This window comes from Scyliorhinus canicula, chromosome 9 (genome assembly GCF_902713615.1).
Source record: "Scyliorhinus canicula chromosome 9, sScyCan1.1, whole genome shotgun sequence".
NCBI classification, from domain to species: Eukaryota; Metazoa; Chordata; class Chondrichthyes; order Carcharhiniformes; family Scyliorhinidae; genus Scyliorhinus; species Scyliorhinus canicula.
In genome coordinates, this window is record NC_052154.1 from 193,171,235 (window position 1) to 193,188,302 (window position 17,068).

At 44.8% G+C, this 17,068-nt stretch overlaps 1 protein-coding gene across 1 annotated transcript in view; it reads left to right on the forward strand.

The window, feature by feature from the left end:
• The window catches only part of nadsyn1 (NAD synthetase 1), a 61,513-nt gene that overhangs the window by 29,207 nt on the left and 15,238 nt on the right, over positions 1 to 17,068 (forward strand). The window contains exons 11-18 of the mRNA XM_038808401.1: positions 1,187 to 1,311; positions 2,559 to 2,607; positions 5,629 to 5,731; positions 6,229 to 6,397; positions 9,313 to 9,448; positions 11,198 to 11,304; positions 14,026 to 14,157; positions 14,289 to 14,358. Of these exons, the coding sequence (XP_038664329.1) occupies positions 1,187 to 1,311; positions 2,559 to 2,607; positions 5,629 to 5,731; positions 6,229 to 6,397; positions 9,313 to 9,448; positions 11,198 to 11,304; positions 14,026 to 14,157; positions 14,289 to 14,358 (891 nt within the window). The remainder of the gene's footprint in view (positions 1 to 1,186; positions 1,312 to 2,558; positions 2,608 to 5,628; positions 5,732 to 6,228; positions 6,398 to 9,312; positions 9,449 to 11,197; positions 11,305 to 14,025; positions 14,158 to 14,288; positions 14,359 to 17,068) is intronic.

Below are 17,068 nucleotides of genomic sequence, written 5' to 3' on the forward strand. Positions count from 1 at the left end.
GTGCTACCGTGCCGCCCATAATTTAAGGTACTTGCCAAACAGAAGGGAGGTGAGAATTTTATTTATGCCAGTGGATTGTTATGAGCTGGAATGCACTACACTATCTGAAAGGGCGGTGGAAGCAGAGCCAATGATAACTTTCAAAAAGGACTTAGATTAAAACTTGAGAAGGAACAATTTGCAAGTCTACAAGGAAAGAGCAGGACGTAGTCTAAATAGAGAGCTCTCACAAAAAGGCCCATGATGGATGGAACAACCCCCTTTCTTTTTTTTAATAGAATTTACAGTGCAGAAGGAGGCCATTTGGCCCATCGAATCTGCACCGGCTCTTGGAAAGAGCACCCTACCCAAGCCCACCCCCCCACCCCATCCCCATAACCCAGTAACCCCACCCAATACTTAAGGGTAATTTTTGGATACTAAGGGCAATTTAGCACGGCCAATGCACCTAACCTGCACATCTTTGGACTGTGGGAGGAAACCAGGGCACCCGGAGGAAACCCACGCAGACACGGGGAGAAGGCTGGAGGCCTGCTGCACTATTCAAGCAACAATAACTTGCATTTGTATAGCGCCTTCGATGGAGCAAAACGTTCCAAGGCATTTCACAAGGGAATTGTAAAGTAAAATATGACAGTAAGCTACAAAAGGAGGTATTTGAGCAGATGTTCAATGAGATAAGCCACAGGGAACATCTTAAAGCAGGAGAGCAAAGTAGAGATGTGGATGTATTTAGACAGAAATTTCACAGTTTGGGGCCTAGGCAACCAATTCAAATTAGCAGCTTGCATTTCAGAACCCAGAAGAGATTCAAACAAAAGTATTTCAAAAATACTTTTCAAAAAATTTCAAAAAAGTATTCCTATAATAGCATTATTCCGTTTCTGATTGCAACCCTGCGAACTTCTTTCAAGCAGTTCATATCAAGGAAAGCTGATTAAGCTCCTAAACCCATCGAACTGAACAAGTTCATTCTGAATGTTCCTCGTCAGTCTTGCTACATTCTCTTTCTGGGAAGGGTGAAAACTTGTTTTTTTTTGGTTGAAAGTTTTTCTTGATAAGCTAATTGCCAACTCTAATCACTTGACTCTTCCAAAAAAGTGCCATGATTGCCATTTGTTTGTTCACTCGTTCGTGCTTTCAAATGTCAGGATTAAATCTGATCTGCAAATGATGTCCCAAACAGCCACATGAAGCAGAGCCGTACCATCGGGTGAAAGTCGATTTTGCCCTTTGTGCAGTTGGTGATATATATCTGCCCTCCATCGAACCCATTCAGATCCGATGCCATACGCCAGAGGAAGAAATCAGGTAGGTTAGAACCTTCAAACCGTTGGATTGTTCACTCACAGATGGTATTTTCACCAGTTTAAGTAAGTGCACCTGATGTGTTCCTCAGTAAAGGCATCCTGGGTTCAGCTATGGAGAAAAGAGCAGAGGACCAGGACCAATTGGATAGCTCTTTTGAATAGCCGGCCGAGGTAGACGGGCTGAATGGCCTTTTTCTGTGTTGTAGGATTCCAGGGCAAAATTTTCCCCTCCGACATTGGCGCGCCGATGTCAGATTCAAATGTGTGTCAGATTCTGAATCAGCACACACTCACCAAACGGAGTAATTTCTGCATTTACTCTCAAATCCTTTTATCATGATAAACATTTCCATTAGATCACCACTTGCGCGTTCTAAATCAAAGGAATGAAACCCAAGTTTGCAAAACCTGTCCTTCCAATTTAATCTTTCAAGCTTAGAACAGAGAACATACAGTGCAGAAGGACGCCATTCGGCCCACTGAGTCTGCACTGACCCACTTAAGCCCTCACTTCCACCCTATCCCCATAACCCAATAACCCCTCCTAACCTTTTTGGTCACTAAGGGCAATTTATCATGGCCAATCCACCTAACCCGCACACCTTTGGACTGGGAGGAAACCTGAGCACCCGGAGGAAACCCACGCAGACACGGGGAGAACATGCAGACTCCGCACAGACAGTGACCCAACAGGGAATCGAACCTGTGACACTGGTGCTGTGAAGCCACAGTGCTAACCACTTGTGCCTCCGTGCTGCCCACGTGCTCTTGTTCCATGTATACCTTGTGCTCTGGTATAGTCATGGTGAATCGTGCTGTACACCCTTCTGTGGCCAATATATCCTTCATAAGCCTTAGTGTCCAAAGTGCATTTTAGATGGAGTTCGATCAAGGCTGTTACTTTAATTTTTGTTTTGTTAACTCCATGTTCTTATGATGCAATATTATAAAATGCAACATAAGGTCAATTCATTTGGTCCACTGTTGGTTGAGGACCATATAATTCAGCATCTCTCTGCTTTTAAACATCATCATATAGGCTGACTTCTCCAGTCTGGGCCTGTATAATTTTTCATTGATTATTCATGGCTAAGTATGTATATAAGGAGACCAGAATCACACGCAGTATCCCAAAAAGTTCTAAACCAATCGGCAGAACCATCTTTTAAGCCATATGGAAGATAATGTATTGCTGGGAAATTGTTTGAGCTGCTATTGCTTATTGTCTCCTCTTCATGTTTTATTTAGCCTCGGACCTGCTTGTTGGTTGTGGGATTATCTGCGGCGTAGTTCCCAGGTAAATCAGTGAAGCGTACCGTCATATGAACAGAAACAAACAATGATTTATTCTTTCCATACCTAATTTACAGGACGTTTTCTTCAAATGTCGGTTCTGTCAAGTAGAATGTTTTCATTTACTGAAGAAAAGTCATTCAGGCTCCCTTGTCACATCCTGTGCATGAAGACGTGATAACCTATTGTTATCTAATGCATGAACTCGGAGACAGTTCATGAGGATAACAAATTCAACTGGTAATTTAATTCGACAGCCCGATACGGCGTACATGCGCGCACTGCACCGTGTCTGCAGTTATCCACATGACAAGTCTCATCATGTCACTCTGCTTTTTTAATGGGGGCAGGAAAGAAAATAATTATTTGAGCTGATACAAGAAACTACTTTGCTGAGTAGATGCACAACTGTAATATTCAAACTTGTGATGACATTTATCACCTAGCAGCATTTTTAATACTTTCCCTTGAAGGCACTTATAAAAAAAGAAGAAATCTTGCACCCTCTAAAGGCCTACAGGACATCCCAAAGTACTTTTCAGCCAATTAAGTACATTTTGACCTTTAGTCACAATTACTGTGTCAGAAACGTGGCAGTCATTTTGTACCGAGCAAACTTACACATGCAGCCCTTGGTAAAGACCAGTAAATCTGTGTTAGTGATGTTGGTTGAGAGACAATCATTGGCCCTCTTCTTCACTGTCATTTAATGGGATCTTCTGCATCCACCAAGAGGGCAGACATGACCTTGGTTTAAAGTTTCATCCGAAAGACAGCAGCTCCAACAATGCAGCACTCCCTCTGTGTTGTACCGGAGTACCTTCCTAGATTATGTCCTCAAGTCCCTGCAATGGGGCCTGAATCCAAAGCTTTCTCGCTCGAGGTGAGAATGCTATCTGTGGATTCACGGCTGCCATTGCAGGTGTATTAGTTTCATGTGTATTCAAGAAAAGTTGTTTTCCTGGTCTGCTGTCGTAAACCAATGATCATTTGCAAAAGGTTTTGCTTTTTAACTTTTTAACTTCAAACGGAGGAATATCTAGGTGGTCCAGTGAAGGCTGGGGAACATGTTAATTTTGATTGCTGTTTTTTAAAATATCTTCCTCCTATAACCAATTACTCCTTGTGGATTCAGACAGGCCAATTTCTTCTGGGCCTGAACTGTTGTTTCTACTAAGCTGACAATTAGGAGATGTGCAGGAGTGACCTAGTATGATTCAACCTTCCCATCGATCCCTGATGTTTCAGCTGAGACAGGGGGATGAAGAATTTGAGCTAATGTCCTTTTACCTTGTGGTACTGTGTGATAGAATACCAATTTGTGGTGCCACAGCACCACCTGTAGTCAGGTATGTTTCACTGTACCCAATTTATTTATTTAGTTCTCGGAAGTGTCTTTGTATGCATGTGTGGGTGTGTAATATATTGCCATGAATGCATTTCAGTCTTTTTGTTATTGCCTTCCATTGGTGAATAGTAGAACAGAAGAAAGGATTTGCAGGTTGATTGACAACCTGATGTAAATGCTGTTTCCATGGTCCTGAACATTTTTATACCAGCCTTCTTGGAGTAGAGGATTTTATGGACCATTGCGTCTTGACTGACAGTTGGGAGGATATCACCCATCATTTAATATCCCACTTGGGGTCAACTCGGAATCCAAACTGGACCTCCGGTCTCCACCAACCCTACACCTTGTAACTAAGGCGGGATTTCTACAACCAAGTTTAGGCCTGACTCTGCCTATACTGGGAGCAATGCAGATAAAGGATTTTTAGGCAGCTTGTTCAATCTTGTTTTAATTGATCCGGCAATAGGTCTGCCAGTGGGGATGAACTATTGATTTCAGGTGGTCATGTTGGCTTGTTTGTCCTTCTTTCCTATTCCATGGGTGTGTCGCTCTGCCGAGGGAGGAGGCACCGTGTGCCAAGGGAGGAGGCACGTGTGCCGAGGGTGTTTGTGAGCGCACATTCCAAGCTGCTTCACGTATCTCCAGATTCAAGTTGATGCTGAACACAATCACATGTGTCCCAAATGTGCTTGAACAACCCTTAATCGCTAAATTACGGCTTGATCATTGCAGCAAATCTCCAGTTTACCAGAGTTTTGGGTCAGACTAGAAAGTTCTGAAATTGTCTGGACAATCATGGTCCTTTTGGTCTCGCAGACACTGGCTAGAATGGCTGGATGCAAGGACACATGTAAGAGGGATCCCTTCTGGTCATCGCTTCTTCTGGCATGGAAGGATCAAAGTTATGGAGCTTGTGTTAGCTGCTTTATATGTCACGTATGATCTTTGTTGGTCTCAGGTGGGTTTTGTTGCAGATGATGGTGTTGATATCCTTTTCTCTGTGCCTTCCCCCATTCTTCACCTCTTTATTCAGTCGGAGGGTTCATCCTGAGTCCATATGTAACAGGTGGTAGGACACACCTAAAAATTGTTCTGCTGCAGTCATCCACCAGTTGGGGCACAGCAGCCAAGACGTTCTGGGATTAATCTGTAACTTGTTTTCCTGCCTTCTGCAGCCTGCATAATGCAGACACCGAAGGAAGAGATCTGTGCCACCCAACTCATAGCTGAGGTGACCCTGGTCTCCAGTAGGATTCAGTCGTCCAATGTGAAAATATACAACTGAGATCCTTGCCTTTTCTCCACATTGTCTATTCAATTGCATTTTCAGAACAAAAATCACATCTTTCCTCTTGGTTGGATGTAGCAGGTGGCCGTTTCTGTGTGCTGTTGCTGATTGGCTGGCTGGAAATGGAGAACCTTCTTTTGCTAAAGGTTGCAAGAGTTTGGCAAACATCCAGTTCCAACAGAGTCAGAAACTTCTGACCAGGTGACTCTTCATAATGCAAACTAGTTTATTACAATAGAAACAGTTCCCTTTTTAATCTTTACACTTTGTGGTTATTTAGGAGTGAAGTGCAGTGTTTGGGAGTGTGTTATTTTACCTTCCGAGTTGAACAGGTTCTCGCTTTTTCCTTCCTCTTCTGTAATCCATTGTTTCTTTTGTGTCTGTAGGTTGGTTTTCTTCTTCCTCTAAGTGGAGGCATTGATAGCTCAGCCACAGCCTGTATTGTCTATTCCATGTGTCGGCAGGTGTGTCTTGCAGCAAGTAATGGAAGTAAGTAGTTATACAGTTCCATTTATTCCTACACCTCACCACCCCACCTCACTGTTTACTGAGTACAAGTTTTCACCTTGAATGAGCCACTAGAATGATTGGCATGGAAGTGGTGCTGTGATATGGCATGTTATATTGAAGTATGGCATGTTGCATTGTGGAGTGGCAGGATGTTCTCAACACCGTTAGCTAGCTGGGCACAGAGTAGTATTGACAGAGGCTTACTACATAACGCAGGGTTGTGGAATAGTGTGTGAAATGAGATACTAAATAATCTTCTTTTTTTAAAAATTCTTCAAGTCTATGTCCAATACATTACATTTACCAAAAAGTAGACAAGTTAAAATCTTGCACTCTAAAGTTTGTCTTATGTTAGTTGTAAGTTAATTAGAAAATTTTCAACCCGTTTGAAAATATTTCAACAGTTTAATGAAATTGCAAACTACTAACAGTCTTCCGTGTTGAATTTTTGCTAAATATCCATTACGTCTATTCAGATCAGCAGGTGATAGAAGATGCCCAGAGGATAGTGAGCGATCCTCATTACATTCCCAAAGATCCACGGGAATTTTGTCGACGCATCTTTATCACTTGCTACATGGCTAGTGAGAACTCCTCACGAGACACTTGCAACCGGGCCAAAGAACTGGCAGAACAAATAGGAAGGTGAGAATTTAGTGGGAGCAGAGAATATGTAGGTTTAATGCGTTTTAAGCATTGGTTCAGCTGTCTCTCCAGAACTTTAAAATTTATGCAGTGATTTCCAAGACTATAAACCAAATCAGTATTCGGCTTGAAGCAGTAGATATTGAGATCATCTCATAGTTCATGCAATTAAAGATTTGTTTTGAAGAGAAAATACCAATTCCGTTTTAATTCGTACTACTCTTTTCCCATTAGCTGTTCTAAAGTTATCTTCATATGTGATTTTCTAGACCCATTGCCCTTATCGTTGAATTATTAAATAGCATTCTTTTGAAAAGAAGTACTGTGGCTCAAGTTTGCTTCCGTCTTGTATTTAAAAAAAATAAATTTAGAGGACCCAGTTATTTTTCTTTTAAATAAAGGGGCAGTTTAGCGTGACCAGTCCACCTAGCCTGCACACCTTTGGGTTGTGGGGGTGAGACCCATGCAAACACTGGGAGATTGTGCAGACTCCACATGAACGGTGACCCAGGGCCTGGATCGAACCCAGGTCCTCATGAGGCAGCAGTGCTAACCACTGCGCCACCGTGCCGCCCCTGCTTCTGTCCTGTAATCAGTACATTGACTATTTTTCCTCATGTTGGGTTAACAGGAAGTATAATCCAACAGGAAGTTATTACTTTTATTATCGTCCATTTTTCCCAATTAATTGCTGTGGATCATTCTTTGCCCATTTAGTTTCATTTATTTAGAGTTGACCATATGTTTTTAATGTAGAACCCTGAGTACTTCCTGGACGTAACTCTGTTCTCATGTGTAATAAGCTGCCAATGTTTCCAGGGGAGCTTTTTCATCCTCAGCTTTTTGGGTAAATTATAGATTTTGTTTTTTAGCAACACAACACTCCTGCTCCTCGTGGCGCCAAGGGCTCGGGTTCGATCCTGGCCCCAGGTCACTGTCCGTGTGGAGTTTGCACATTCTCCCCATGTATGCGTGCGTCTCACCCCCACAACCCAAAGATGTGCAGGGTAAGTGGATTGGCCATGTTAAATTGCCTCGCTATGCACACTGACCCCTCGACCCCAGACCCTTGCTGGGAACATTAGGAAGACCGTTCCCAGGTAGCCCATGTTGCCTCCCATGCTGTCATTGGGTGCTGCATTGGACAGCTGAAAATGAGGTTCCGATGCCTGGACCGCTCTTGTGGTGCAGTGCAGTACACACACCCCCTCCAGAGGGTCTCCTGCTTTGTGATGGTCTGCTGTGCCCTCCATAACCTGGCATAGCAGCGGGGTGACGTGCTGGAGGAGGAGGGGGAATATGCAGGCCTCGTTGGAGGAGGTGGACCAGGAGGGAATGGCGGAAGAGCCTGGAGGGAAGCTGCAAAAGAAGTCGGAGGATAGAGGACAGGTGGCTCTCATCCACAGGGGGTGCCCGGAGGACCTTGGAGGCCTTCATCCTCGCCCACTTCTCACAGTACGAGGCTTTGTCAGCTTCCCCCCCCCGCTCCCCGCCCACTGCCCTGTTCCAACCTCCAAGGGTCAGTGTGACATCACCCCAGGGTGATGGACGTATCGGCACTGTCAATGGTCAATATACAAGGCAGTAGAGTGATGATCACTCACTGAGAGGTAATCTCTTGTGTTCCTCAGTTTATGCCAAAGTCTGACTCCTGTCTTTCTACTGACAGCGCGCTCACACCCTCTAAACATGGTCTGCATCGGGTGGGGGGGGTTGAATTTGGAGCACTGTGCCTGGGTGTGGGGGAAGCGGCGGGCAATAGGGGATGGCTGTGCTAGCAGGCCCGCTGTGAAGATTTACATGACAGAGGCATAACATGTATCAAGTGTAACTTTTTTTTAATACATTTTTTTATTGGTTTTTTTGAACAAAGTATATTTACCGTTATGTACACAGGATAAGAAACATTTTTATATATATATATATTTACACATATATAGAAGAGAACAGCACACCCAAACATACCAAAGAAATGAAAATAGTACATAGTAAAAAAGATACAATAAAAAATAAAATAGAATAACTGGTAGGGTATTGTGCACCAGCTCAACAGCAGCAAGTCTGTACACCTGGCAAAATTATTTACAATACATAAGTAGTATCAAGTGTAACATGATGTAATAGTGCACGTTTCACATTTCCATTGCCCCAAACTATAGGTTGTGCCCCCCCCCCCCCCCCCCCCCCCCCATGCCCACTCGGTGATCCTCAATCTCTTGATCTTTCATGGTCTACTGCGACGTCTAGGTGTGTTCCCAGGATGCACATCAGATGTGGAGGCAGCCTGCTGCTTTCCATGGCTTGTGGCCTTTGAAGCCCTCGGCGGAGGTCCTCCGGAGGATCTGCAGCCCGGGCTGACTTACCGGCGTCACTGGCTTTGCCATGCCACCTTATTCTGCCTGCTGCCCTTGAGATGTGCTGTTGTTAGGAGGAGGAATTGGAGGAACTGGAGACCCTGGTTACAAGCAGCAGGTTGGCCCCCGTGTTTCCTCCTCCCTGACGGTGTCTGTGGGTCGCTGGGGTCTCCATGGGACGATGAGGCAGCTGGAGTGAGCTCCAGGGGCCTCTGTGTTATCTGGCCCCGCCGATCCACAGGGTGCCCAAATAGAACCCAGCCCACGCCTGGTAGCTCACTCCTGAGTAGGTAGGGGTGGCTATTTGTTCCTGTGTCGTGTTCGCTTTGCTGAACGCAAGTGGCACTCACACCAGAAAATCATCGTGGGGAGAAAGTATGACATGGCCTAGGTAAGTGAGCACAGACTGTTCTGACCATTGGATTAAAAAATATCAAGAAAAAAGTTATTTACAACTTGTTAAAAGTGACTGAAATCGATACAATTTTGAGAGAGACTACTGTAGATTACTGATGAGAGTTGTGTTACTGGCGTCCTCAATATTTTTCCTTTTTTTCTCAGTTACCACATAAACTTGAACATTGATGCGGCAGTGAAGGCTGTGATTGGAATTTTCAGTTTGGTAACTGGCAAGTCTCCACAGTTCTCCGTGCATGGAGGCTGCAGAAGAGAGAACCTGGCTCTACAGAATGTCCAGGTACAAAACCTGCATGGTTCATGTTAAAATTTGCATGAGTTTTGAAGGAGAGTCATTTGGACTCCACAGATGCTGCTGGACCGGCTGGGCTTTCAGCATTTTCTGTTCTTATTTCTGATGGCAGGCCATTGACCTGAAATGTTAACTCTTTTATTTCCCCCCACAGATGCTGCTGAGCATTTACAACCTTTTCTGTTTTTATTTCATATTTCCAGTATCTGCATCCTTTTCATAGAATTTTCATAGAATTTACAGTGCAGAAGGAGGCCATTCGGCCCATCGAGTCTGCACTGGCTCTTGGAAAGAGCACCCGACCCAAGCCCATACCTCCACCCTATCCCCATAACCCAGAAACCCCACCCAACACTAAGGGGCAATTTGGACCCTGAGGGCAATTTATCATGGCCAAGCCACCTAACCTGCACATCTTTGGACTGTGGGAGGAAACCGGAGCACCCGGAGGAAACCCACGCACACACGGGGAGAACGTGCAGACTCCACACAGACAGTGACCCAGCAGGGAATAAAACCTGGGACCCTGGCGCTGTGAAGCATTTGTGCAATCCACAATGCTACCGTGCTGCCCTCAAATACTTTGCTTCATAATATGTGGGATTATGGAAATGTGGTTTAAATAGAAGTTGCGTCCCTCCCCAAATATAATTGAAATTTATGTAGTCATTTCCCACCATTGTTTGACTTGCATTGCATGTGTACACAGTTGAACCACCTGAGTTAATGAATACCCAGTACTGTTAATTCAGCTCTTCTAATACTGGCCGCACTAACCTCCCCCAACTCATTCCCAGATGCAGACATCACACTCAAAGTTCAAATAGGTCTATTTTGGAAATTGGCAATAGGTGGCATGGAGGACATTCAAATTATCATGGGATACTTCTCAGGCAATACTGGCAGAAGCTGTGGGCTTCAGTGACATTATTAACATGACTACAGTTCACGCAACTAATACCACACTTGCCACATTGTGGTGTGGTTTTGGAGCAGGTGGTTGAATTTAATTTGTTTCATTATTTCCCTTTTTTGATGCCAGTATGTATAAGCTCTCAGACTGTCAAACACTATGTGTGGGATTCTCCGGCCTCCCAGCTGCGGGTTTCTCAGCGGCGGGTGGTGACATGCCATCCGCTGGCAGCGGGATTCTCGCACCCGCGGGCGGGGACAGGCTGTTGGCAGGACAGGAAAGCTCTGGCCTAGATTGCGGAGTGCTCACATGAAAGTTTACTTGCTGAGCAGTCAGCTGTTAAGAGCTATTTACTCACTGGTGTGGCTGGTGTACTTTGCTGATGTAGTGTATTGCATGACTGACTGGCAAATCAATGTGTTTGACAGTTCCGTAGGTTTGAGGGTGTTAACTACAATCTTAAGAAGGGAATTGTATTGTCGCTCAGCTGTCTGCTGCCTTGTAATTGTGAGAAGTTGGGCTTTGTATTAAATCACACACAGGATTGTTACGGTGCAGAAGGAGGCCATTTGGCCCAACGTGTCTGCACCGGCTCTCCAAATGAGCTTCATGACTTATTGCCATTCTCCTGCCTTTTCCCGTACTCCTGCACATTGTTTCTATTCAAACAATCATCTTGAATGCCTCAGTTGAACAAAATGGTGCGTCTTGTTCCTGAATGTGGGGCTTAGTTTTAAATATCCAGCTGTGCTCTTTGGTAAGAATGTTTTGTGAATGATGCTCCAGATGCTGCAATTGTCCGTTCTGATATTTGTCTTCCCAAGGCAAGAATCCGCATGGTCGTTGCTTATCTCTTTGCTCAGCTGTGTTTATGGACTTCTGGAAAACCTGGTGGGTCATTGGTTCTTGGATCAGCCAATGTAGATGAGAGGTGAGCATCATTTGTCCATTTGGGAAAGTCCTATTTTTAATTGCAATCTTTGATTCCGTTGATGCAGCTGACTTTCTTGGGATTCATACTTTTTTAAAAGACCAGCTCCAGACTATTTCTTATTGATCTTACATGTGAAATTAGACAATTTCTTGATCAAGACTTGCATTTATATAGCACCCATAACACTGTAAAACACCTGTACGCACATCATAGAAGCATTATCAAATTTAATTTGACACCAAGCCACATAAGGAGATGTCGGGAAGATGACCAGAAGTTTTGTTAAAGAGGTGGGTTTGTAGGAGCATTTCAAACAGGTGGGAAGTGAGGCAGAGAACATGATGGGGGTAACTGCAGAGCTTGTAGTCTTAAGTGGCTGAAGGCATGGATGGCTGCAGTGGTGAGTGGCTAAAGTCAGGGATGCGTGAGGGGTCTGAATTAAAGGGATCTGAGGTCGCTGTAGGCCTGGAAGATATTGGAGATCCAAAGAGGCCATGGACACCAAATGAATCAGTGACTACAGGGGTGAAGGGTGAATGTGACATGGTATGAGTTAGGATAGGAGCAGCAGAGTTCTGAACCACCCTGATTTAGAGAGGGAGGTGGGGGGGGGGGGGGTGCTCATCACTCAGGAGACACGCTGTGTGCATCGGGGCCACAGCACCCACTACTGAGTTCTGGGACTGCTGGAGCTCCTGGCCAATTAGATTGGCTGGCAGTTCCCAAGGGTGGTCCTTGTGCAGTCTCTGTGCCACCTCTGTGAAATCCAGCCCTGAATTGCAGAGGTTGTGCAGTGTTGGTGACCAGGGAGAGGGGTGTAAGTGATGGCCAGAGAGAAAGGACAGCCAGAATAGGGAGAGAAACATGTCATGTGAGAGTACCTTTAAGAAATGAATGTTTATAAATGGGTGCGTATATAAATATCTGTAGTGAGAGTACCTTTAAGAAATGGGTGTTTATTCCTGCAGTGATGTCAGAGAGGGGGTGGAACTGGGCTGTCTGTCAGCCTTTTACTTTTGTTTTAGACTGTTTGCTGCAGGGTGTGTTTTAGTTTAGTTTTCAGTGTTGGAGCTGAAGCCAGGCCAAGCAGGTGTACTGCTGTTCTCTCTGCCATGAAAAGACTATCTCTTGATCATTTGGTGAATTAAGAATTATAAATGTTTTCAGTAGTGACTTTAACCTGATGTGCTTCTGTTAAAGGTTTTGTTTTTTTAAGTCATATGGATGTTAAAAGGAAAGCTTAAAAGGTTACTTAGTGTTGTATTCTTTGGGGGTTGTATTTGAATTGATGGTTGCTAAGATGTTCACTGTATGTTTCAAAAAGGTTAACTTGAGTTCATAGAATAAACATTGTTTTGCTTTAAAAAAAAAACTTTTCCATTTCTGCTGTACCATACCTGTAGAGTGGGCCGTGTCCTCCCCATACCACAATCTATTAAAAGGTGTGGGTCAGGTGAACTCATGATACACTTTGGGGTTCTCTAAAGCCTGGCCCATAACAAACAAGGGAGAGCTACAGCTGTTCTCCACATAGTAACTGGGTACAAACAAAACTGAGTCCTGTCAGATCCAAATCCAAGGGGCTTCCCCTAACTTCACGATGACACGCCAGCATTCTGTGCCGTCTTTTGCAATCTGTGATCTTTTAGATTTTTGACCTTCACCTTTTGACATTTTGAAAGTTACCTTCAGACAAACAAAATAATTTAAATCAAGATCATTTTCTGGCAACATCGGAATGTGAGAAATAGGAGCAGGAGCAGGCCATTTGACCCCTCATACTTGCTCCACTGGGCTGATTTTCAACCTCAACCCAATTTTTCCACACTATCCTTGATGCCAACAATATCTAGAAATCCATTGATCTCTGTCTTCAACATACTCAATGACTGGGCCTCCACAACCCTCTCTGGGGTAGAGAATTCCCAAGATTCATCACTCTTTTGAATCCCTGGTCGCAGTGAGGATCAACCAGTCTGCAATCCCGGCATCTCAGTCCTAAACAGCCCACCTCTTATTGTGCGAGTGTTCCCCCTGGTTCTAGAATCCCCAGCCAGACGAGACGTCCTTCCTCCATCTGCCCAGCCGAGTCCTGGAAGAGTTTTGTGTGTTTCATTGAGATCACCCTACGTTCTTCTAAACTCTAAACAGCAGATGTGAACAAAAGTAGTTACTTAAACACTGGGATGATTAATAAAAACAAATTGAACATTAAGAAATGCAAAGTGACAGATTACTAGTTCATTATTTTTGTGTTTAGAAGTCAAGATAACTGCAGCAGCGTAATATGTATTGGAGAATTGTATTGGGATAATTTATGGGACAGATGTTAATGCACATTTGTGGTCATGGGTGTGTGTGCCAAAGCTGTTGGAATTAATTGCTGCATCAGCTCTGTGTGCAACAGTTTTCCTTCGCTGTCAGACCACATGCTGATGAACCTTCCTTCCTGCAACAAAACATTTCCTCTCTGCATTTGGACAAAGAGTGGTTGGCTCTCTGGGCCACTGCGGAAACAAGCTTTTGTGTGATGAGTGTTGAACTAAAACAGGCATGGAAATTGAGAACCTTTTGGCTCAGAAACTTTCCTCTCAGTTCACAAAAGGCTGTGTGGTGGGTCAGAGCCCTTGAGCAATTTAAATGGCCGATGAAGAAATCACCCTGACCTTGGCATTGGCTTGGAGACAGATCTAATCAAAGAAACCTGATTTGTTTCAGCCTTCGAGGATACATGACCAAGTATGATTGCTCTAGCGCAGATATCAATCCAATCGGTGGCATCAGTAAGACCGATTTGAGGAACTTTATACAGTACTGTATTGAAAACTTCCAGCTCACGGCACTCCGGAGGTCAGTTTGTATTGCAAGAGTATTGTTTCAGTTACATTCAGAATGTAGTTTAGGGCCGCATCAGGCCCAAGATGGTGAAAAAATACTTTGATTCTTACACTGTCAATTAATATTGTATTGCTCTGTTGCAGCATTATGTCTGCTCCACCTACTGCTGAGCTGGAGCCACTTTTAGAAGGACAGATTTCTCAAACTGATGAGGTACTTGATGCTAATTTTTACTGGATAACTTCTAACTTGTTGAATAATTTGCTGTTGATTTGATAATTGTTGGAGAAATGAAAGGGAACATGAATGTCCAGACCAGAAGAGTGTCAATGGTTCAGGAACTATGGGATTGCGGAATAATATATCACCACAGGAAGGCACTTGGCCATTGCACCATTTTGGCTATCTAATGAGTTCCATTTCCACCTCTTTCCCCATTGTAGTCCTCCAGGAGACACAAAGATGAAGGTTTAAACAGTTAGTTTAAACTCAAAACTAATGCCACACAATATAAATGCCCCAACCCGGAACAAACAGAACACCCGGTCTGGCTTTGGGACAGCAACTAAAGGGCTCGGTAACCAATCCCAGCTGGGCGGGTCTCTGCCCGTTACCATGGAACTCGTACTCCACAAGCCCCACGGGGAGATCAAAGAGTGATTTCCCCGTGGTCCTCGTGAGGGTTATCACATCTCTCCGCCCAGTCACTCCCGCGATGATGAGACCTTATCTGCCTCTTTACGCAGGATCTTCAGTCCACCATCAGCGGAGCTGGATCTAGGGCGTGAAGCGGATGGGGGTTCTTCCTTGACTTTTACTTCCGGTTGCTGGTCAGTCACCTCAGTCCTTGTTTCTGTGCCTGGGCCTTCGTTTCTTGGGGTATGGCTCTTGGGTTTAACATGGGTTGAGTCCCCTGAGTGGAGGTTGGTTCAAAGGTCGTTGAGGCCGTCGGTCCGCCTGGAGTAGTTTTTGCAGAATAGGGTTCTCTGCTCCCGAGATACTCCATGTGTTTTTTTTATGCTTCTCTCCTTGTTCGTGACCTTGTATGACCCAGGGCCAGCCTTTTCCACTACAATTCCTGGGATCCAAGGGGATCCATTTCCGAACTTGTGAACATACATGGAAGATCCTGGCCTGAAGTTCCTGTCGGGTATCGTAATTTTTTTTCTGGGCCTCTTGTTATCCAGACTCAAAACATTAGCTCCCTTCTTTCTCCACAGATGCTGCCAGACCTGCTACAATTGACCTGCATTTTCTGTTTTTCTTTCAGATTCCAGCATCCGCAGTAATTTGCTTTTATCCATTCGTAGATAATAATCTTTATTGTCACAAGTAGGCTTACATTAACACTGCAATGAAGTTACTGTGAAAAGCCCCTAGACGCCACACTCCGGCGCCTGTTCAGGTACACAGAGGGAGAATTCCGAATGTCCAAATCACCTATCAGCATGTCTTTCGGGACTTATGGGAGGAAACCGGAGCACCCGTAGGAAACCGACGCAGACACAGAGAGCACGTGCAGACTCTGCACAGACAGTGACCCAAGTCGGGAATTGAATCTGGGCCCCTGACGCTGTGAAGCAACAGTGCTAACCACTGTGCTACTGTGCCACCCAGATAGGTGGTATGGCTCCGTTCGGATGTGTTTCATCCCATTGAACTCTGCCTGGAATTCTCCGCTGACGAGGGGGGTCCTGTTGTTGACACAAGGACATCAGGTATCACAGGGGTATAAAAATGACAGCTGGAGTTTCTCTATGGCGGCACTGGAAGTTGTGGAAGACATCCGATGTGTATATCTCCATTTAGAATGGGCGTCGACCATTTTAAAAGCATTGGTCTCATGAACAGCCTGGTTATTGTGGGCAATGATAGGCATTTGCATTGGTTATGGACGTTCCAGGACGGTGCTCGAAGGAGTACTCCTAAGCCGCCAACAATAGTGTTGGATCCAAGATGAGGCGATGGGAGTGATCGTTTTGTCCACCTTTAAAACAATGGTTTATGTTCCGTGATTATCGTAAAGTGCCGCCCGTGGACGCACGGCTGGAATTTCTTCACTCCGAATATCACGGCCAAGCCTTCTTTTTTGAATTGCGCAGTGTCACGCCGCATCTGCCATGATTGTATAAGCATCATGTTGCTCATACAATCACTCCCTTGGTGCCATCGTCCCATCGATGGGAGAGGACTGCTCCTGCTACACACAGGAAGGTGTTGCATGTTAATACCAGTGGTATTCTGGGATGGTGGTGTGCTAAGACGTTGGTGCAGCAGCAGCTGTTGTTTCATTTTTGAGAATACTTCATCCTCTGGCACCTGCCACGGCCACTTCTGGTTCTTCAATAATGCGTGCAGGGGTGCAACTAAGATGGCTAGGTTGGAGATAAATTTCCCATAATAGTTGACGAGGCCGAGGATTGACTTAAACTCTGTCATATTTTGCGGAGTCGGTGTCCCTTTTATGGCCTTTACTTTGTCCTCCGCAGGGTGCAGGCCTTATTGGTGAGGTATCCAAGATATTTTACCTTGCCTGTCTGAAACAAGTACCCTTTCCGCTTGAGGTGGACACCCACGTTGGAGAATCACCATAGGCCTTCCTTCAGGTTTGCCAAGTGTTCTTTTTCAGTGGCTCCTATGATGAATGCATCATCCAGGTACACTGTCATCCTAGGCAGCCCTTGAAGGATATTTTCCATTGCTCTCTGGAAAATGGTGCACGCGGATGAGACTGGGAAAGGCAGGCAGGTGTATTCATATAACCCCCTTATGGGTATTGATGGTGACACATTTCCTGGATGCCATATCAAGCTGGAAGTATGCATGACTCATGTCCAGCTTGGTAATCATGTGGCCTCAATCCAGTTTTGCATACAGGTTGATGTGTGGCATTGGGTACCGGTCAAGGCAGGAGGCTTTGTTG